Source organism: Zalophus californianus, chromosome 12 (assembly GCF_009762305.2).
Source record: "Zalophus californianus isolate mZalCal1 chromosome 12, mZalCal1.pri.v2, whole genome shotgun sequence".
Taxonomy (NCBI): Eukaryota; Metazoa; Chordata; class Mammalia; order Carnivora; family Otariidae; genus Zalophus; species Zalophus californianus.
Window position 1 is genome coordinate 74,071,347 of NC_045606.1, and position 23,650 is coordinate 74,094,996.

The following is a 23,650-nucleotide window of genomic DNA, read 5'->3' on the forward strand; positions in this document are numbered from 1 at the left end:
ACTGTCTCCGACCTGCGGGCTGGGTGGGGGCTGGACGGTAGGATCGCGCGCGTGGAAGGAACGCGCGCGAGGGAGGAAAGCTGGGAGTCAGAATGGGGAGAGGGAGACGCGGGGCAGCCAGAGAGCTAAGGAGACGAGAAGAACGAGCGGTCAGGGTGCACAGAGGGTGGAGAAAGCCGCTAGGGCAAGTTGGGGGCTGGACCAGGCAGCGCCCAGCTTTTGACCTGGGCAGTGGAGGCGGGGGAAGGAGCTAAAGGAAAGGGGAGGTGTGTGGGGTGGGGGGGGGGTTGGAAGCAAATGACATCACAGCAGGTCAGAGAAAAAGGGGCGAGCAGCCTGCGCCAGAGGAGTAGGGCGTTTGGCATTTGGAGCTCGAGCCCAGCCTGCCCCGGCAGGGACCCCGACGCCCGCAGAGACCATGCAGAGGTCGCCTCTGGAAAAGGCCAGCGCCCTCTCCAAACTTTTTTTCAGGTGAGGGGGTGTCCTGCCGAGTTTTGGAAGGACACGTGCCCACGAAAGAAGAGGGCGTGTGTATGGGCTGGGTTTTGGGGAAAGAGGAATATATATATATATATATTTTTTAAGATGCGCTATCATTCATTGTTATGGAAGAGAATGTGGATTTTGTGAACAAAATAGAAAACGTGAAGAAGAGATTAAAGAATAAACTGAAGCCAGTTGTTTGGATAGAGAGCTTTAGCTTAATTTTGAAGTCTGAACTACTTGCAACTGAAAGTTGCACTCTGCAGACCGAGATGTGCTACTGTGCAAGTGTTTTCTTCCATTTTTCTAAGAAATTAGTGAATGAAAAACTTGTTGATAATAAATACTTCAGTTTGGCCCCTTGTTTCTCCCCACTTCATGCCTTGGAAACTTAGATGTCTTTTGGCATACTATTCCAAGTGCCATGTTTGCATGTCGTAGGTGCTCAGAAAACACTTGTTGACTGAATATATTGAACTTTGTTAAGGAGAGAGGAGTGAAGTGGGTAATATGAGCTTAAATGAGGTTTTTATTGTTATGATACTGAGTAAATCAAGTATATGCCACCATTCCATTATTCTTTTAAGGATGAAAGCAAATCCTTTGAAATATCTATCTTAAAAAAGCCAATTCTACAAGTTAAACTTTTTTTTTTTTTCAAGGGAGGGGGTAGGGGCAGAGGGAGATGGAGAGGGAATAATCCCAAGCAGGGCAACCCCAGGCTCCATCCCAGACCCTGAGATCATGTTGACCTGAGCCGAAATCAAGAGTCCAGTGCTCAACCCATTGAGCCACCCAGGCGCCCCTACAAGTTATACATTTTTTACAAGGGGGTGGGGGAATCAGAATTATCGTGGAAATGTGAAGCTATAGGACTGGATACTGAAGTTATACACAACTGACATGTAATAAATTATACTCTTATCCTACTTTACATATGATGAGTCATAAAAGCTTGCAAACTTCATCTAACTATGTTTTTAAAAATGGATTCTAAGTTCCGAGTTTTAGGCCAAGTGTAATTAGATGTAGCATTTTAAATTTGAAGTGTTTTTTAGATACTGTATCTACTTTGTTCCTGTTATATTATGTGAATGAATGAATAGGTACAACTCTGTCATGGAATATTACTTGACTCATAATTATCCAATGAATCAGCACACTTAGGTATCAGAAAAGCCAAATATAAATATGCCCATATGTGTGTGGGGGGAAGGGACTTTCATATCTTTCTATATTTTATTCTCTGCATGTGCAGTAAGTGTGGAACTCAGGTGCTAAGGAATGACCATTGACCATTGAAGGAAAGTTCCTCCCTGTGGATAAGAGAAGGGCTTTACTCTTTGGAATTACCTTCTGTATTTGTGTTTCAGCACCTTTTGTTACCCCATCTATAAAAATTGGATTATCTGTTCATTTACAGATGTAAATGTTCTTTTACATCTGTTCATTTCCTACCACTTACAAAATCAGAATGCTAATTGGCATACATTGTAGACTTTTTAGTAGAGCACATTGAGGAACATAAGTGCCAATCAGTCTAAAAATGCAGTTTTCAGAAAAATGAATATTGTAGGCTTACTTCTAAGTACTAAGGAACTTTTAATTAGCACATTGTTGATTTAAATTAGATGACTGTTGATCTATCAAAATATTTTTTTAACAGATCACCTGATAAATTTTAGTATAGTTAAAAAAATGCTTTGCAGTTGATTTGTTTAAAAAAATGTAATAGTTACTAAGTTTGTTAAGAGTATACTCATTCCCGTTCTCCAAACTATTTCATAATAAATTGCTCTAAGAAGAGGTGTATTTTTAAAAGTTAGGTTTCTACTATTTATGGGAACTGACAATCACCTAAAATAGCAGTGATTATAAACTTTCTTCTTGTTTTTAATTCTCAAAGGGTAAGAAATTTTTTTTCTGCATTGGGTCAGAAATTTATTTTCTGCATTGACCACTACTGCTTTGTGGTCAAGGGTGTTAGGCTTTGGATTCAGACTGTTTTGATTCAGGTTGTTTAGATTCAGCTGTGTGACCTAAGGCAAGTCCCTTAACATCTCTGTGTTTGTGTGACTTGATCTTTAAAACTTGAGACTGGGGTGCCTGTGTGGCTTAGTCAGTCAAGCATCTGTCTTCAGCTCAGGTCATGATCCCAGGGTCATGGGATCAAGCCCCGCATGGGGCTCCCTGCTCAGCAGGAAGCCTGCTTCTCCCTCTGCCTGCCACTCTTGTTTGTGTTCTCTCTCAGTCAAATAAATAAAATCTTAAAAATAAATTAAAAAAACTCGAGACTAATAGGACCTATGTCATAGGGGTTAATTTGTTGAGAAAATGCATGTAAAGTGGTTAGCCCAGTAAATGTTAGCTAGTGTTATTATCATATTTTAACATTCATTACAATACCAAATTCTTTATTTATATAAGATCCTCAATTCATCTTTGTTGAATATAATTTTGTGACTATCAGTCTGTAAGAATGGGCCTAGGTGAGAATTTAATTTAGGTAAAATCTCATCTAGCATGGCCTTACTAGATAAACAGGAAAAAAGTCATATGCTTATATCATATGCTGTTAAATACTTTAGAATTTAACTTTCTGAATATGATCCCTTCAGTTTCAGAGTCATCAAAGAGTAAAGCTATTATGGTCTGGGTTATAGATTATATTAAATCTCTCATTGTTTTGTTTAGGTTTTATTGGAAAAGCTAATAAAGTTTGGGATAATTTTAAGTACTTTCTTAATTTTGCATGGGCTTCACATCAAGTACAGAATTTGAAAGACATCTGAAGTCTTGAATACCTTGAATTTTAGTCATGGCATCCACACCAGGAGTCTAGATCAATGCTTGAAGAATTGTCAGAGCCCCATAGAATCCAAATGCCACAGATTCTTACAAACCTGGGTGGGGGTTCCTGATAAACTCCACAGAGAAGCCTCGAATAAGATCAAAGAGAAATACAGTAATATTAGGATCTAAGGCCAAGAATTGCATAAGTCTCAGCTTAATAATAAGATCATTTAAGATACTTTTATAAGTACTAAATCACTTAAGATACTTTTTTTAAAAAAAGATTTTATTTATTTATTTGTCAGAGAGAGAGAGAGCATAAGCAGGGGGAGTGGCAGGCAGAGGGAGAAGCAGGCTCCCCGCTGAACAAGGAGCCTGAAGTGGGGCTCCATCCCAGGACCCTGGGATCATGACATAAGCCAATGGCAGTCCCTTAAGTGACTGAGCCACCCAGGCATCCCTAAGATACTTTTGTAACTACTAAACACAAAATAATGAGAGGTTTTTTTTTTTTTTTTAACAAACTAGAATTTATGTATTAGAATGTGTGTGGTGCATCAAAATAGCTATCAATGAAAACCAAACTCTCATTCTAAACATTCTGCCTTTGATCAAAATATTTTTGGATTCTTTTTATGAAATTACCTTTAAAAATAGTATGTAAGTTTCCTCTCATGGGTATATTAGTATCTTCATTACTTTTTAGCTGTTATTTTTACTCATAACTTGCATTAGATTATTAGTCCTATTACCCAGACTGGTCACTTGCACTTGCTCCTAAATGACTTTTGGATTGTATCTTGAAATCAAATCCACCCTGAAAGTGTAAAGATTCTTCATCATAATTTGCTTTGTTAACAGCCAAATGCTACTTAAGTTTAGGTATTATCATTCAAAAAAATGTATTGCAAGCTTTAGACGTTTCCTAATGAAGAGAAACATAAGTGCTTTTTTTTTTCTTTTAGAATATAAGTGCTTTGAGCAACAGAAGCATAATTACAATAGGTTTATAATGAAAGAACCATAAAGATCACAGTTTTGAAGAGGACCATACTTGTTTGATTATATAAATTATGGCACATTGTAAAAAAATCTGTTACAGTGGTTTTATATTTACATTTCACTACTTGTTTGTAAGGCATGAGGAAATCTAAAATTATGGCAGAGTCATAAATATTTTTGCAGTTTGTTGGCGGGCATTCATAGAACCACTGCAGAGAAAGACCAGTTGGCCACTCAAACAAGGATCTAGTCCTATCCTGATCAATACACATGCATTATCTCAGGTTTGTCTCTCAGCCAAAGCTGAGCCTCTCCCAATCAAAAGAAATAGATGCATGAAACAAAAAGCCAACATGAGATGCACAATTATCTTGAAATGTCCAGTTGCCAAGGGGGCCTGAACCATGAGTCCATCTAGTCAGTAAGTGCGCAAATGTCATCCAGTGAGGACAACCCAGGGTTTCCTTATACTCACTTGGCTTTGTCTCCTGGAGGAATTGAAGGAGACCACTTTTGGAACAGACACCCCTTTCTCTTGGACAGTGTTGCCTGAACACTGACAAATGTTGACTCCCTACACCAGTCCCTGACTGTCCCTTTCTATCCATCCACCTTTTGCTGATCATGTTTATTTTATTTTTTTAAAGATTGTATTTATTTATTTGGCAGAGAGAGAGCAAAAGCAGGAGAACAGTAGAGGGAGAGGGAGAAGCAGGGCACCCACCGAGCAGGGAGCCCAATGCGGGGCTCAATCCCAGGACCCTGGGATCATGACCTGAGCTGAAGGCAGACGCTTAACCATCTGAGCCACCCAGGCGCCCCACTGATCATGTTTTATGATACAGTTCAGATTTTCCAACCTGGGATGTGTCGATCTTGATTGGTTTAACTTTCAGAATTCTAAAATTATCTCTTTTGCATGATATGACTGAAATTGAAATTATATATACATATATAAGATATATGTATATATAATTAAATTCCTTTTAGTTAATTTTCTAGTTTAAAAAACTCCTCCTTGGTTTTGAAGTGTATTTCAATAGTTCAAATTATTATTTACTTGACAGTACAGGAGTATTCTTAGATACTTAAAAACGCATAGCAGATGGTTTAGCTTTAATGTTCAATTCTTTGTTAAACAGAGAAGTGGAATCTGTTTTTCTTAACTCCTTCATCAATATTTTATGTATGATGTGACAATCAGAATATCCCTCGGAGCCAACTGATACACTAGGGAAATCATGGTTTTCCAGTTTTCTGTTTATGTTTTGTGGGAGGAAGTAGGACTTAGTATGATAACATTCAATGCATAAATGTTCAAACTTGTTTAAAAGGCCCTTAAATGAGCACCACTATAAGATGTATTATTATTGTTAGTGTTGTTTCACAGGAACCTGTAATTTCAGTGTGATACAGCTACAATATAAATATAGGATTGCAAAACCATCAGGGAAGGGTGTTAATTAACCATTTAGCATGCAGCTATATGTTGTTTGTCAAAATTTTTAAAAAACACCTCTGACTCAGCAGCAATTTGGGCAATTTTGATTCCACGGATTCCTGACACATCGGTGTAGAGCACGTCCCTGGAACCAAATCCCGAAGCTGCAATGAGGTCAAGAGGGGAAAACAGATTCTGATGGAGGTCTGCCTGTGGACCCTGATTGAAGGTGTACTGTATCCAGTACGTTAAGTACCTTATCATCGAGCAAAACATTACCATTTCAGGTGCTTCTCACCAGCTCCAGAAGAATTTACCTGGTAGTTGTTTGAGAGGAAAATTAGCATTACAAAGTGGCTTAACTATTGAGCTCTGTGTCAGCCAGGAGCTTAGGCTTCTTTTAGCAAGAAACCTGTAAAAATTCAATTAAATTGCTTGGTGTAGAGAATGAATATATTTCTTATAGAGCTCTGAAAGATCTGGCTTTCATGGCTGTTTCCAAGTGGCAAGGCTTGTCAAGTTTGCTATTCTCTTTGCAGCTCCATTAGCTTATTACTGTCTTTTAACGTCAATGACGATTTCAAATTGTAAAGCCCTGGATGTCAGGGCCTTCTATGACTCGTTAAATATAGTATTCAGACCACCCTGGATGGTTTAATAAATATTTCTTTGTGATGATAATGATTCCATGGTGATCAACCTGAGAGGCTTCTAGATATTGTAGATTGATGACATTCAGCAGTTTTGTAATGCACCATCGTTCTGATAAAAAGGGATCAACACAAGCAGGGCCATGGACAGATTTTTATTGCTCGGAACAATTATTCTGTCAAATTTTTCTTGTGTCCCTTATGGCCAGGTCTTAGCCTTTCTGGGGAAGCCTGCTTACTATTTCCTCACTTATGGGATAAGGAAATGATTTAAAGGTTTCTGCTAAGTCCTTATTGTTAGGATTCTCAGCCCTGAAACTGAGCTTTAGTCTGATATAATCAGAGAAGTCTCCCAGAGGTTGCTTCAAGGAGCTGAATCAGAGCAGTACTTCCTTTGTAGGTAATGATTCAGGGCAGCTTAGAGGATGCACTAATTCATTCATTTCGCCACCTTCTGTATTCTACGCAGGGCATTAATAAGGTTGAGATGGACAAGAAAGAAATTGGTGTTGCCTTTGCGGAATGAATTCTCTGAAACCCAGAGTCACAAGGCTTTGTAAAAACATTCCCTGGGGCATCCAATCCAGTCTAAGGCTGGTCAAGGAAGGCTTACTGGAGAAGTGACTCCTGAGTTGACACCTAAAGGAGATGGTTCAGAGAGGGTGGGATGGGTTAGGAAAAATGTAAACATGGAAGCGGCAGACTTTGTATAGGACTGGCTGCAAGAGGGACCATGACACCTTCAAAGAATTCAGAGACATTCCCTGTGACTGGAGCATATGATGTGTGACAGATTTGTGGGAGATGGGTCTGAAACTCTAGCCAGGGCCTGATTGTAAGGGGGTTGGTGAGCTTTGTTTGGGCTTTATCATATTGGAAGTAAAAAGCCCTGGATGTCAAGCAGAGGAGAGACACAACCAGTTTAAAGCTGTTGCAGTTTTGCCAAGGAAATGGAGAGCTGTAGGGATAGAAAGATGGATTTGAAAGGGATTTGGTGGGGGGATGTGCCTGGCTGGCTCAGTTGGTAGAGCGTATGACTCTTGATTTTAGGGTCGTGAGTTCTAGCTGCATGTTTGGTGTAGAGATTACATAAAAATAAAAAATCTTAAAAAAAAAGAAAAAGAAAGACATTTGGGAGTGGGAGTGGTCTTGGCAATTGATTAGATGTGGAAGGTAAAGGAGAGAGAAGCATTAAGGGTAATGTCTAGATGTGCTGACTTGGGTAATGGGGGGATGATGGTGAAGTGTGCTGGGTGAGGAGATTGGGAGAAGGCTTGGGGGTGAGGGTGGAGGCCTAGTGGACCCTCTGCTTCTCTTTAAGGTTAAAAAAGGAAATGATGCATATGGCTCAAGGCCAGGCAGTACTATATTTGAAAATATAGTAAAGTGATTTCCAGCTTGAGGTAAGAGAAATTAAGACATCTGAGGTGACAGTCAGGATTATAAATACTGCCCTCCCACTGTCCAGTGAAGTCCAGGGCGGTGTCCAGGGAGGATTTAAAGTGGCTCCTTGTTTGGCTTTTTTGTGCTATGGAGTCACCTTGAGAGTGCCAGGAATCAGCAGCTGCATTCTAGGACTGGCACAAGGTAAGATCGACTTAGAAATTCTACCCTCCCCCACTCCAAACCCACTGACTCAGGTGGGGTCTGAAGTGCCCCCAACTCACTGGAACTTTACTTCTTTCACAGTGGTTTTTACGTATCCGATTTCTATGATCATAGACATGCAGGGAGGTATGAAAATCAGCCGGGGCTGCAGGTCCTGTCTGCAGTGACTGAGTAAATAAGAGCATGCCTACTAGCATGAAATATTTTGTGTGTGCATTAATGAAAGAGTCTCATTACTCTGGAAAAGATTAGGTATCATTGTTTCGTGTTCAAACTTTGAGCCCGTTAAAACACACAGTGCTCTCTTTCTTAGCACTGCCTACTGAGCTTCCACCCGATGTCACCCCACACCCCCTCCCAAATGCCTAATGATTTTCTTAACTTGAACTTCTTAATTTGAAAGACAGACCCACAGATTTCATCTGGTACCAGTCAGGTCAATCTGTGAGAATGAAGCTGAAAAGGCAGAATCCCAGAGGTTGGGCAGCTGTGTTTAGAGGAAGTTCAAGGCCAGAGTTTGGAGCCCAGTGTTGGTTGTGGGAGCAACAAGAGAATGAATCTCCTGCTAGTGGGGGTTACCAGTCCTACTTCTAGAGGCAGCATCCTGGAGAAACTTTATAGGAAGCTCTCTTTGCACATTTTGTTTATTTTAAACATCCCTGTGAGCTCTGGAAAACAGAGCTAACAAAGCTTTACTTTCTCAACCCAGGTTCATTGCTATACTCTATTATTTATTTATTTATTTATTTAAAGTAGGCTCTACGCCTAATGAGGAGCCCAATGCAGGGCCCAATGTGGGGCTTGAACTCACAGCCCTGAGATGGAGACCTGGGCCAAAATCAAGAGTCGGACACTTAACCGACGGAACCACCCAGGTGCCCCAAGTTCATTGCTATACTTTAGATCAGAGTTTAGCAAACTTTTCCTATAAAGAGCCAGATAGTAAATATTTTCAATGCTGTGGGTCATGTGGTTTCTGCCATTGTAGGAAAGCAGCCGGAGACAATATGCAAACAAATGGGCGTGGCTGTGTTCCAATAAAGCTTCATTTACGGGCACTGAAATTTGAATTTCATATAGTTTTCACATACAGTTTTCAACAAACATTAGGTATTGACATAAATCAGTCACAAAATATTCTTTTTTAAAAAGTCTATTGCAAGAAACGTCAAAATATACAGCTTTAAAATTACTTAAAGATCTAGAAGAAATTTTCAAGGCTCATAGGTAATTCACATCATTGTTATTCAGTAATTGAGTAATTTTAAAAGGAAGTGAAACACAAATTTTAAAAGGAAGTGAAGCAAAATGGACTTTTCCGAAGAGGAAAATAGTAGCTAAACAGCTATTAGTTAATTTCTCAGAATAGTTTTGTCTCATAGGAACCTACTGACCATTTCTTCTTGACTTCCTGTTTGCATATGCATCTTTTGATGTGTCCTTCAAGGCAGAGGCTCTTATCCATTTTTTTGGTACCAAGCATCTGTCTGACTCCTTGGCCTAATAGGCCCTTAACATATACTTGTTCAATTAAATAAAACTTGACTAATTCAGTTTATGGACATACTTCTAAAATTTAATTTTTGATGGAAATGTAAACATTTACTTGTACATGTGTACCATAAACTTTGGTATTTGGAAGATAAAATGTCTAATTTTGAATAAAAATATTAGTTGTTTTTACCAAATCCATGTGTTCTGAAGTATAACATAAAATAGGAAAATTGGTTTCCTTTGCTTTCTTGTGTAATGTATGGGACTTTATAGGAAATTCCAGCTTAGTACACTATCATTTTTCTTCAGAAGATCAATGATAACCAACTTTGCCATAGATAGACTTTTCCCCTGAAATAGTTTTCTCTTCAAATCTCATGTTAGTCTTCAGGGTGCCTGATAGTTTAGTTTTAAATCAGGTTATTAAAATGATTATTTCCAAAATTTCTTCCTAAATGTATATACCACAATTTAGTCTTTAAAAAAAGAGGATCTTTAATTCATTTTAGTCTTGGATCTCTGAATACATTTTTTCAATAAAATAATAAGTAGGCTGATGAAATATTTATTACCAAAAGCACTGCTACCTTTCAACTCAAAGATAGGGTTGACTTCTAAAAGCTCGCATTGCCTCTTTTCTACCCCTTTCACCAGATATCTAACAGGGTTACTCTCTTTTATCCAGAAAAGTCAGTGTATAGCTTGTATATATGCATTGGGAATGAAAGTGCACAATGCCAGTAAATCTCCCATGGGTTAATTCAATTATGGAGTCAACTGGGACCAACATCATTAAAACAGACCTTAGTTATTTACATAAGTCAGTTAATTCAGAGCATAAAATTTAAAAAGAGAGAGAGATAGAGAGAGAGAGAGAAGCAAACCAAGAAACAGACTCTTCATTATAGAGGACAAACTGATGGTTACCCAACGGGAGGTGGGTGGAGGGATGGGTTAAAAAGGTGATGGAGATTAAGGAGGGCACTTGTGATGAGCACTGGGTGTTGTATGTAAGTGATGAATCACTGTATTGTACACCTGAAATGAATATTACACAGTATTTTAACTAACTGGAATTTAAATCAAAACTTTAAAAAGTATATATATACCTATAATGAAATCCAAAATTGTATTCACATATTAAAGAGTTTATAAACTGATAAAATTAAAGATCCGAGGTAGCCATCCCAATAACATCAGAACTGAGTTTTATGTAATGGAATTTTATTAGAAAGACAATCACTACAAAATGAACTCATTAATGTAAAAGTAATAACTTTAAAATGCATATGTGATTTTTAGTCATTCATGAACACATACATGCATTTATTTAACATAAATATTGAATGGTATGTTTCAGGAACATAGTACTTTGAAAACTTAGAACATATAGCAAAACTTACACATTCTAATTATTTTACTAGAATTTTTATGTTAATATTTTTAATGATGTAATTTTTTTTCCCTTTGGAGCACACAGGCCATCATACATCCATAGATCTTTCCCTTGCCCCATTTAATGAAGGAAGCTTAAGTTCTTTATTGATTTATAAAATTGACTGAATAAAGATCATCTCACATAGTAAAATTAACTTGAAGTCAACAATATAATTCCTTGACAACAAAAATTGATGTTTTTTTAAAATTAAAAAAATATTTCCTATGAAATATAAACCATAAGGTGATTACATTTAGATATGTATATTGGAATTTTTTTAAAAGAGATTTTATTTATTTAAGAGAGAGAGCAAGAGAGCACAGCAGGGGGAGCAGCAGAAGGAGAGGTAGAAGCAGGCTCCCTGCAGGGAGCCCGATGCTGGGCTTGGGGCTTTGGGATCAGGACCTGAGCCAAATGCAGATGCTTAACGGACTGAGCCACCCAGGCGCCTCTATATATATCAGATTTAATCCTTGAACACAGTCTTTGGATCCCTTGAGATATTAATTTGGTAATTTGGCAGCCTTTTTGAACTCATGTAAAGCTTTGGTGATTCAATTGGGGTTTCTATGAAGATTTTATTAGAGAGGGCGCGTGCGCGCGCGAGCTTGTGTGGGGCAGGGAGGAGGAGCAGAGGGGGAAGGGAGAGGGAAAAGGAGAGAATCCTGAGCCGACTCTACACGGAGCGCATAGCGCAATGTGGAGCTCAGTCTCAGAACCCTGAGACCATGACTTGAGCTAAACCACGAGTCAGAGGATGCTTAACCCACTGAGCCACCCGGGAGCCCCTGATTCAATTGTTTTTGAAGCTGTTAAGGGTAGTAACCCAGCTGTGTCTTTCCTAAGTCATACTCTGTCACTCTAGCCACTAATTACCGCAGAATAGAGTCAAATTCTGGGATTAGTAGATATGTTGAAAAAACAATGAGCCACCAAATCTGCTGCTTCTGGAAATTTGATCAAAGTTTAGTTATTCTGTTGAAAGAGAAATCTAGAAATAAGATAAAGAAATTCTTTAGGTAAATACATGTGCTCTGAAAATTAGGAGCCTCTTTATAATTAACAATATTTGTATAGCTTTAGGGAAGTGCTTCTCAAACTGGTCTGCCAAATACCTGCTTTAAAAAATATTGATATATTATTAAATGAATTGTTAATTAAATTAATGATCAAGTAAACTTAAATTAAGATACATATAGATATATATAGAGATATATATATCTCTCTCTATATATATATCACACCAAATATGCAGATTCCTAGATCCCACTCCATCCTTACTAAGTCAAAATCTTTTGGAGAGGGCAACCACATTTTTCTCAACGTCCCAGGGAATTCTTTTTGTCTACTAAAATCTGGGAACCCTTAGGTCAGTCTTAAGAAAATGTGTTTAAATGGCCCAACTACTGCTTCTCAACCTTAGTAAAAGATTGGAAAACTACAGATTTGAGGACAAATGACAGGATTCCACCACATAATCATGAAATGGGGGATATGGAGGTGATTCCATCTTTTCCCGGCTCCGTGAACCTTCTCTCTCCCAACAGTCCTTTCCCAACCTTAGTGTCCAGGGAAGAGGATTTTGAATTTACTGACATTTTTTCAGTAAATTAACAATAGAAACCTAGATACAGTTTAATGTGCCACATAATTCAAAATTTCCTCTCACGTAGTTCTCGAAATCTGTACTTTGGTCTCCCACTATCTCCTAACATTTACTAAGCACTTTCCATGTACCAGGGATTGTCTATATTACCTTGGTGAATTCTTCAATTCCAGACAGATTCTACATCTAAGAAATATGTGGTTTAGAAAGATTATGAAGAGTTTATACAAGGACAAGCTAATTACTCTGAAGTCAAGATGTGTATTTATATTGATCTAAATCCAGACCTCTGCTCTTAACCAGTACATACACTTTCCAAAAGCCTAGAATGGAGTTGGTGAATTTTATAATTTCACTTCATTCTTACATAGATTTTCTTAATTTCCTTGTCTCTGAAATTTATTATCTTTGATACAAGCATTATAAATAACATCATTTAGGGGCACCTGGGTGGCTCAGTCGGTTAAGCATCGTGGGCTCAGATCATGATCCCAGGGTCCTGGGATCCAGCCCCGCATCAGGCTCCCTGCTCCGCGGGAAGCCTGCTTCTCCCTCTGCCACTCCCCCTGCTTGTGTTTCCTCTCTTGCTCTCTCTCTCTGTCAAATAAACGAAATCTTTAAAAATAAATAATATCATTTAAATAGGCTTTAGACTCTATTCTTCTTGGAAGTGCCAGAAACATGCCTTCCCACTTTGGTCCATGTGACAAGCTGCTTGGAGTTAGGGGTGGGGGATGAAGAAGAAAGGATGGGGACAGGGGGGAAAGAGCATTGTCTTATCTTAGGTTATTGGGGTCTTTAAGAGTCTAAATGTCCTGTTTGGAGAATGAAAGATGTGGTCAGCCAAAAAGCATACCAGTAGCCAACCATTGTCACATGGGAACAGCTCAGTTGTATAAAACCAGACTGCACTTCTGATTTGTTCCATCCAGGTACTAGCCCCCAGCCTTCATTGTTTTTGATTTCCAAATCCACCTTCCTGTCATTTTCCACTTCATCAAACCTACTGCTCCAGGCTTCCTGCCGAGTAGTTGCATCCACTCTTCCCATTACCACCTTCAGCCCTGAGTTGTGTCCCAGGTTCAGTCACTTCAGTGTTCCCCTCCCTACCACCTACCCTCATTGGGGTCCTGCTGGGATCATCCATTCCTAGATGTTCTTCATCATTTTTGTCTTCTGTTTACTCTTATTCTGTTTCTTGGGACTGAAGGAAGAGGCAGAGTCACCTGTCAGACTGTTCTTCAAGTTGATGTTTGACACTTTGTATATGTAAGTCTCAGATTTTCCTAGTTGCACTGGTTTTCACAATTTTTTAAAAACAATAGTTTCATCAGTGAATCCCAGTTTCCAAATGAAATCTTCCATAGAACTGCAATATATACAAATAAAAGTGACTATATAAGACATTATTCCATAAATACAAAGATATAGTTAATTTCTTGCTCCCAAATAAGGGCTGAAATGATTATGTAACATTTATGCACATTTTCTTGGTCCTGTATGTTTGCCTTTTCCACAATGTTATATTTCGAAATTGAGATGCCTCTTATAACTGATGTCAAAGGAAACTTGTCAGCCACCAGGCCCAGGGATGAATTATAGTATGGAAACTTAGCAATATATCGAAGGTATATATTCCTGTGACCTCAGTTGAATTATTTGTACTGGTTGCACCTCACAAGGTTGACTTTTAACTTAAATTTAGTTTCTTGCTTGAAATTTCTTGAGAAAGATTACTCTGGGAACTAGTTTAGAAAGAAACAGTTAATATTTAGCGTGAAGTTTGTCAGCCCAGACTCTGTAAAGTAGAAGCTGCCCAAGCTCAGCACTTCACCGTGCCTTAAAATTATCCTGCCTGTCCTACAGGTGAATGTGTTATGAATGCAGCTTGTCACTGTAACCCTATTCATAGCTGTGAATAGCTAAGAGTGAGTCAAAAGAGTATTTTTGATCTGAATGTGAAGAAGTTTTAGAAGAAAACTTTAATTATGATACTAAAGAGAAAGGGGTAGGTAATTGCATGAGTAAGTGTATAATATTGAAAATTTCTTTTAAAAAACTATTTTTAATGTAATGTTTCTTTTTGGAAAGGCTAGTACTAAATTGATGGTGAGTTTTATAATCAATGTCACTGTATTAGGTGGTGTAAATATGATAAAGTATTGTAAAACCATGACGATACCTGATGTGACTTGTTAGCATTCCATGGAGATTGCACAATTCTGTTAGGCTGGGATGAGACCTTGTGTGAGCAGGAATGCCAAAGATACGGTGGGTTGTTAACTGAGCTTGGCCCAGTGCATCCATAGGGACATACTCACTTCTTCAGTGTGGAAATAACCAATGACAGATGATAGTATTTTACAATATGTGCAAAGAGATATCAGGGGAACCTCTCCTCCATAGTGGGCACTAAGTGAGTTAACCTGACTGTCCAGGAACATGTTTGGATGAATCCAGTATCCTAAAATTTTCATACAATACATATGAGAATGTGTGATGTTTCTAATTCCTATTTTTAAAAGAGTAAAACATGCTTAAAAATATTGACACCTCAAATCAAAATTTGGTGAGCTCCTTGAGGTATCTCTGGGGAACACTAGGGGGTGGAGCCCATAGTTTAAAAACCACTGAGCTAGTCTTCCCTCCCATATTGGTTGTCCTTGACCTTCTCTTGAGTTTCTTAGTTCACCTACTCTATACTCAGAGAAAATAGTCTCACATTCTACTTTGTGTCTAATCCTTATTGTCAACTCCTAGGTGGCAATATATAGTGGAAGAAGCATGTACTTTGGAATCAGACAAACCTGGCTGGAATCCTTATTATTATATATCCTATATATATTCTTATATATATAATTCTTTGTGACTTATTAACAGTGTGATTTTGGGCAATTTACTTATCTTCCAATGATGATATTATGCTCATCAGTACAATCAGTTATCCTCATTTAACACAGCTCAGCATTATTATGATATCTAACATTCATTGAGTGTTTACTGTGTGTATTAGTCAGGGTCAGAGAGGTCAGAGAAACAGACCAATAGGATATACCTATATACATATGATTTATTCTAAGAATTGGCTCACATGATAATGAAGGCTGGCAAGTGCAAAATCTGCAGGGTGGGCCGGCAGGCTGGGGACCCAGGAGAGCCGATGTTCCCATTTTATTCTGAAGGCAGTACACTGGAGAATTCTTTCTTGCTTCAGGAGGCCAGCCTTTTGTTCTATTTAGGCATTCAACTGACTGTATGAGACCCACCTATATCATGGAGGGCAATCTGCTTTACCCAAAGTTCATGATTTAAATATAAATCTCATCCAAAAACACCCTCTAAGTTAACACATAAAACTAAGTACTTTCCATGTATTAAATGACAGCAATTAACGCTAGACATAGAGTAGTTCCTTAATAAATGGTAAAGACTGCCATCAGCATGATTATTGTAATTAATTTTTATCCATCTTCACCACCAGGCTCTAAGAAAATACTTCTCTAAGTTTAACCCTCCTCTTTTGTGAACTAGGCCCAGTGAATTCTCTGAATTATGGAGATCACATTCCCTGAAATTTCCTGCCCAATTCCACATCTGCAGCCTGTGCTTTGCCATTGTTTTTTTTTTTTTTTTGCTTTTCTTTTTTTTTTTTTATTATGTTCAGTTAGCCACTGTATAATACATATTAGTTTTTGATGTAGTGTTCAACGATTCATTAGTTACATATAACACCCAGTGCTCATCACAACACGTGCCCCCCTTAAAACCCATCACTCTGTTACCCCCACCATCTGCTTTATCTCCAACTTTTAACCTTATACTTCAGTCTTCAGAGTATCCCCTTTGTTCAGTTGTCCCTCTGCATGCACTGTCCTAACATGGAGTTTTTCTGTTGCTGGGGGCCAGTGTATTAGTTTGCTAGAGCTGCTGTAACAAAGCACCAAAACCTGGGTCATTTAAACCACAGACATTTATTGTCTTACAGTTCTGAATTCGAAAAGTCCGAGATCAAGGTGTCCGCAAGTTTGGTTTCTTCTGAGGCTGGGAGGAATCTGTCCTGTGCCTCTCTCCCAGCTTCTGGTGATTTGCCAGCACTCTTGGCATTCTCTGACTTGAAGAGGCCTCACTTTGACCTGTGCCCTCATCTTCACCTGGCATTCTCTCCATGTCTCTGTCTCTATGTCCAAATCTCCTTTTTAAAATAAGGACACCAGTTGTATTGGGTTAGGGCCCCTTCTAAATGAACTCATTTTTACATGATCACCTCTGTAAAGATCCTATCACCAAATAAGGCCACATTCTGGGGTATTGAGGGTTAGGATACCAGCATCGCTTTTTTGGGGGGAACACAATTCAATTCCTAATAGTAACAGTGTTCAGAAACAGAATGAAATATGGAAGCAATTTGAAACTGTAAAGTATAATACACATAAGGAGTTACACTTGTTTATGAACCTTTTAAAAAGCTATGTATGTTTCATCTCATGTACAGAAATGACATGCAGATAATGCAGAAGATGTCAAGTGACATGATTGTCAAGGAGGGTAGAATAAAAGGGGCCATTTGCTCTTGGGTAGAATGAAGAATTACTTTTCATTTATAAAATTTTGGTACATCTCCATTAAGAATAAATAGAATGAAGGTCAGACATTTGGAAGAATGTTTTGGTAATGGGTGTTAAATATGAAAATGTTTTATTGAGGGGAATTAAATAATCTTGGCTAGAAATGATTATTGGCTTTAAGTTATGACTCAGAAATGTTATTTAAGAATGTTCACTAAGCAAGCCCTAACATTTGAGGGTATAGCATACAAGGGTATAGACCCCTTGACATTTACACTGCATTTACCATAGACTTGAAAAAGTGTTGACTTTGTTTTTGGCTTTTAATACATTTGAACAGGAGTATTGGCTGAACAGCACATATATGCAATCATATCACTGTCCTCAGATGGGCTATAGACATCCCATCTTTGAGTTATTAGTTAATACATTAATTTATTCTGTTTGTTGTTGTCCTAAACCCTGGAGAAGACAATGGAGATATAAAGATTTATATGACACGTTGTTCAAGAAGTTAGTCTTATAAGGAAAATAAACTAGCAAAGTATAATGTGGTAACATTAGTTTAGCAATTTTGAAAATAATTGAGTGACAATTATGTGCTATATGATAGGTGGAGGGGATACAGCAGGAAAAGAAAAGATCTATAAGTTCTTTGCCCTTATGGAGCTGACAGTGCAGTATGTTTGGAGACGGGGGATTGTAGACAAGTAAACAGACAGTTTGTGGTTATGGCTCAGGTGGAGGAAGTGTGGGCAAGGATGGAGCACACAGGAAGAAAATTAAACCTGGATTGCAGAGAGGCTCACGCATACATAATTTATATGACACTATTTCCGTGCATTTCTTGGAAACAGAGGTCAGATTTTATTGCAAGGGATTTATTGATTTTTCTTCAGGGTAAGTTGGCCCTAGTTGGTATTGGTACAAAACCAAAAAATGCCCTGCTAGGTGATGAGACTAGGAGAATCCTTTTAAAAATTCAGAGCCCCCTTATCACCAGTGGTTTCATCCAGTGGGAACTCCTGCAGAGTTCAAAAGGAAGAGAATCTGCCTCGATATTTCCTGTAAAGTTCATTTTCCTAAAGTGCATATGGAAGCAAGAGATCATGACATTTTAAGATCACAGTAATTCCTAAATGCCTATACAATGATTTTCACTAAACTATCATGACTTGTGTTATGATTTGTGTTTTCAGTGACCTGATTAGAAAGGTGACCATTTTGAACTCTTAAATTGCTTATTAGGATCAGTTAATAATTCAGTCATCTATTATTGTGTGTTTTACTGTTGGGGGTAAAAAAAGCTACTTGGGGTGTTTATGGACCTTTATTTACCCATATGTTTCTTATACAATAAAAGATGTAAATACTAAGTGAAGGGGATTTAAAGTTAGGGTCTTACTGTAGAGTTTTATTTCCTTGGTCAGCCTTGAACCACTGGCTGGCTCCATGCCTCTGTCAGGCTCCTTTTTTCCTGGGATTCACAGTGGGGCAAGGGTGAGGGTACTGCCACCTCTCCTCCTCCCTGAACCTCTCAGGAGTTTTATTGTCAGTGTCATCCCCCCCGCAAATATCAAGGCTCCAAGAAAATGAGAAATAGCATTAGCATTGCTCCACAAACTTAGGAACAGGATCTGAAATTTAAATCTTGAGTCATGCAATGTGTTACTGAAGGGAGAAGAAAGAGAAAGGTATTAAATTTACCTTTCAATGCTATAATTTGCAATTTGCCTTCTAAGGGTGAAATAATAGCAATAGAAGCATAAAACGGGTTAAAATGCCACCAATAACCAAATTCCACATATAGTTTGAAGATGGGAAATCATCTGAAGCTGGGAAGTCTGAATCCAATGCCCTGCTCCTATTTGAATCATTCTGAGAAGTAATCATGTGTGAGAGGACAGACAGCATAAATAAATTAAAGTGAAGTGAAGGTTAAGATAAATGAGAAAAATTCTAAAATGTGACTGACCATTTATCTGGTTAGATGATTTCAAGCAGAACCCTCGAGACCAACTTTATCATGACTGAATTTAAAAAATCATCAACTTTGTTTTCCTGATGCAGCATGTATCAGTGTTACCCTGGGAGTATTAGTTTTTAACGATCTTTATTTTAGAACGTTTCCAAGGTGGCCTCCAACCTCCATTTTATCATTCCATTTCTCAAGCAAAATAAACAAATGAATAGACATCTTTGAATAAACTGTGTTGGGTGGAACCACACTGTATTTTATTTTTTTTAATTTTGGGAAAAGTTTCGTCAAGGCAGTAAGTAGCAAGCATATTTCAGAGAAGATTTGATAAGTAGTGATACTTGTTGTGCACATAGTGAGTGATCATTAAGTGATTTGGGTTTTGAAGGTCGTGACGGTTAGCTTCTGCTTTGCCTATGGAGGCTCGTACCAAATAGACCCCTGACTCCACAAGGGGATTACTGTCCCCGGGAGAGGCATATCATCTCCCCACTGTGAGAGACACTTTAACAGAGAAAAATCAAGTACCTTTGATTCCAGATGTTGAGTTAATTCTAGAATGAAAACCAGGGCTTGGAAAGGTTGTGGATATTTTATTGCTGAAGAATGCAGAAGCCCATCAGAGACTGTTTACTTAGGGTCCTAGTCATGGTGTCGGAACAAAGAGCTTCGATAAAGGATTCAGGCTTCTAGAAAAAGGGAGGGAATACCAGGTAAATGGTATAGTTATAAAACAAATACCACCAAAGTTAAATCAGTATATGATGTGGGTGATATCCTTAATGTATCATTCATGTGAAGTAGGTTTTTTTCCTACCTTAGAGAGAAGAAGAGACAGAACTTGTTCTCCTTCTTTGCCTCTCAGCTCGCACTGGGCATGCTTGGAACCGCCGCTCCACTCCGTTCTCCAGAATGCGATTGTCTAAAATAACAGTAAGAGTGCTGAGGTTCTGACAGTCACACAAGTTTCTCTCTGTCAGCTTTTACAAATGCCAGCCAGTAACCCAGTGGCATTTCTATCGTCAAATCTTCAGGCCAATCCATTTCCCCGCTTCCTTATTTTCTTGGTTTCAAATATATTTCTTATTGCCAATGGAAATAAAACCCAGAAATTGGAGAGCAATGGTGTCACTTGTCTTTCTTGGTTAGTAAAGAGCTCCTAAAAGTGAACTTATATAGGATGCAGCAATTTTATGGCGCAGTTAATCATCCTATCTTTCTAGTCAGTTGTTCCAGCTACAGTAAATTTGGTGGCTTTTGTTGGTGGCTTCATGCCCAGATAGAATAAAAAGCAAACAAAAATCATGGAATACCACTCTGAGGCTGCCTTTCAAAAGTACATGGGCATAGGCTATGAATCACAATGCTCTGTTTCTTCTCTGTTATCGTTCAAGATGGGTGGGAATTTTTGTACCATTGCTTGTTGTCTCAATTGATTGAATCCCTGAAATCCAGTGAGTTAGGTTGAGCGGGTACAAGTGGTTTTTTGTCAATGGTACCCATTCCTCAGTTTCTTTACGCTTTTATCGCCATGGTCACTTTTTCTGTATTTATAGTAGTTTCAGCTGTGAAGCACCTTGCTTCTGGGGGATAGGAAATAAGTAATTTGCACCACTTACGATGCATGTCACCAATCTTTAGATCCTTTCACGGGAAGGGTGTTAATCACTCGCGGTAGCCACCCACGCACTAACCTGTTTAAAAGGCCTTAGAGTGTCAAAGTCACTATAATAAGACTTTGCCTTTCAGGAGTTCTAGGGGTAAAAAATAAAATGGGGTAAAACTTTCCAAAATCGACACAATTTCTGTATGCTATTTGTCTTAATACCAACTTTATTGAGATATTATTCACATGCCAAACACTTTACCCGTTTAAAACATTCAATTCAATGGTTTTGGCAAATAGTGAAACTATCAATTTTAGAATACTTTCAGGGTGCCTGGGTGGCTCAACCGGTTAAGCGTCTGCCTTCGGCTCAGGTCATGGTCTCGGGGTCCTGGGATCGAGCCCCGCATTGGGCTCTCTGTTCAGCGGGGAGCCAGCTTCTCCTTCTCATCCTCTGTGCTTTCTCTCTCTCAAATAAGTAAATAAAATCTTTAAAAAAATTTTTTTAGAATACTTTCCTCACTCTGGAAGGAAACTCCATACCTATAAGCAGTCATTCCCCATCCTCTACCCTACCCCAGACAGCTGCGAATTTGCTTTCTGTCTCTATAGATTGACGATTCTGGGCATTTCATGTAAGTGGAAACTTGTAGTTTTTGTGACTGACTTCTTCCACTTAGTGTGATGTTCTCAAGATATGTCCATGCTGCACTATGTGTCAGTACATCATTCTTTTTTATCACTGAGTAATATTCTAGTTGTAGGAATACCCATTTATCCATTCAGCAATTAATATTTGGGTTATTTCTACTTTTTTGCCTGTTATAAAAAATGCTGCTATGAACATTTGTGTACAAGTTTTGGCACAGACATCCGTTTTCATTTCTCCTGGGCATGTACCAGCAAGTAGAATTGCTGGGTCATAGGGTAACTTTATGTTTCATATTTCGCGAAACTTTCAGGCTATTTTTTCAAAGTGCCTACATCATTTTACATTCCCACCGCAGGGGATGAAGGTTCTAATTTTTCCACATCTTTTCAACACTTATTATTGCCTGTCTTTTTTATGATAGCCAATCCTAGCGGCTGTGAGGTGGTATCTCATTGTGGTTTTGATTTACATTTCCCCAGTGGCTAATGAGCTTGAAAATCCTTTTATTTGCTTTTGTATATCTTTTTTTGGAGAAAAATCTATTCAAATCCTTTGCCCCTGACTAAATTGAGTTGTCTTTTTATTATTGAGTTATGAGAGTCCCTAAATACTTGAGATAAAACTCTTTTTATCAGATATATGATTTACAAAACTTTTCTCCCATTCTTTGGGTAATTTTTCCACTTTCTTGACAGTGTCCTTTAAAGCATAGAAGTGTTTAATTTTTATGATGTTGTTTATCTTTTTTTTTTCTACTGTTCCTTGTGCCTTTGGTGTTATATCTAAGTGTATGCTGTTTTTTTTTTTTTAATTTGTCCTAATATGGCACATTTGATACAAGTGTAGGCTTTGGTATCACAGTCTTATTTTTTTAATTATAACTCTTCTGTAGGCAAAAGCTGCTAAGCTCCCTCAGGCTCAGTTACTCATCTGTAAGAGGGAGATAATACTAGGACTTATGAATTGTTATGGGGGTCAGATGAAATAATATATGTGAAATCCCTAGCATTTTACAGGGCTGTGGTAAAACTCTATTAATCTTAGCTGTTACTATTGTTATAATCTCAGTAATAATAAACTTTAGCACTCTGAAAATTAAACTGAAGCCAAGCGATTTTGTACATGAAGAAGCATGTAATAAGGTACATTTGTACTGCTTTATAGACAACATTGAATTTGGCCCCCATGAAAACCAGGTAAAGTAGTCATGGTAGTTGTTCTTTCCATCAGGAGCTGTAGCTGAGAGATCCAGAGCCTTTTCCAAGGTCACATGACTGGAAAATGATAGAGACAGGGTGAGAGCCTAGAGTGGTTTTTTTCTTAAATTCATTGATTCATTTTCTTCAGTAACAGATTATAGTAGGAGTCAGGTGACTGGCATTTGTAGTCTTCATGATGAAGTAGTAGACAACCATATCAGGGGGAAAAATAATTTTGTGGGAAATTAGCACTGATAGTGAACAGTATGTGAGAATCATGGAGTTAGAACACATTTGACTAGAGGGTGGCCTGGGTGGCTCAGTCAGTTAAGCATTGGTCTTCAGCTCAGATCATGATCCCAGGGTCCTGGGATTGAACCCTGCTGTCCGGCTCCCTGCTCAGTGGGGAGTCTGCTTCTCCCTCTGCCTCTCCCCCTGCTTGTACTTGCTCTCTCTCTCCCTCTCTCTCTCTCAAATAAATAAAAATCTTTAAAAAAAAAACCACATTTGACTAGAAAGTTTATGTTGGATAGCCATAACAAGTAATGGATTATAACTGTATGTTCCTTCTAATTAAAAAAGAACTTCCTCCTTATTTCCAAAGTTAGACATGCTCATAGTTAAACATTGGAGAATATAGATAAGCAAAAAAGAAAATATCTTTTCAGACATTTCCTTAATATGCATACATTCTTAATACACTTATATTTAGAAGCATCTTATAAAATGGGCAGATAGATTTTCTACTTAATGTTTGGCTTCCTTAGGCATGAGGTTAAATTAATTTATATTAGGATGCCTGTATGGCTATAAATTCTGGACTTCCAGAAGATTTTTCAGAATTGGATCAAAGCAATTATCTTTCTAGATTGTCTAAAATTTATTGACTACATTTACTATACTGTTCACTCATCTAGAGAAAGAAAAAGAACTTCTACTGTTCTCCTGGTAAAATTAGACCCTCATGAATAATTAACTCTCAAACACAAAAATGGCTGATCTTTAGCAGAACATGTTCTTTCTAAAGGTTTTCAAGCTGACTCAAGTGGCTATTACTTATAAATTCACCATTTTATGGACAAGCAGCAAACACTGTTTAAACACATCTGGAATCAGAGAATGTAGACTCCCTGAC

General features: G+C 38.2%; 1 protein-coding gene across 2 annotated transcripts in view; it reads left to right on the forward strand.

The window, feature by feature from the left end:
• The first annotated feature begins 313 nt into the window (after positions 1-313).
• Positions 314-23,650, forward strand: part of CFTR (CF transmembrane conductance regulator) — a 165,030-nt gene continuing 141,693 nt past the window's right edge. For both annotated transcript variants that reach the window (XM_027574650.2, XM_027574651.2), the window contains exon 1: positions 314-471. In XM_027574650.2, coding sequence (XP_027430451.2) covers positions 419-471 — 53 coding nt within the window. In that variant the 5' untranslated portion in view covers positions 314-418. The remainder of the gene's footprint in view (positions 472-23,650) is intronic.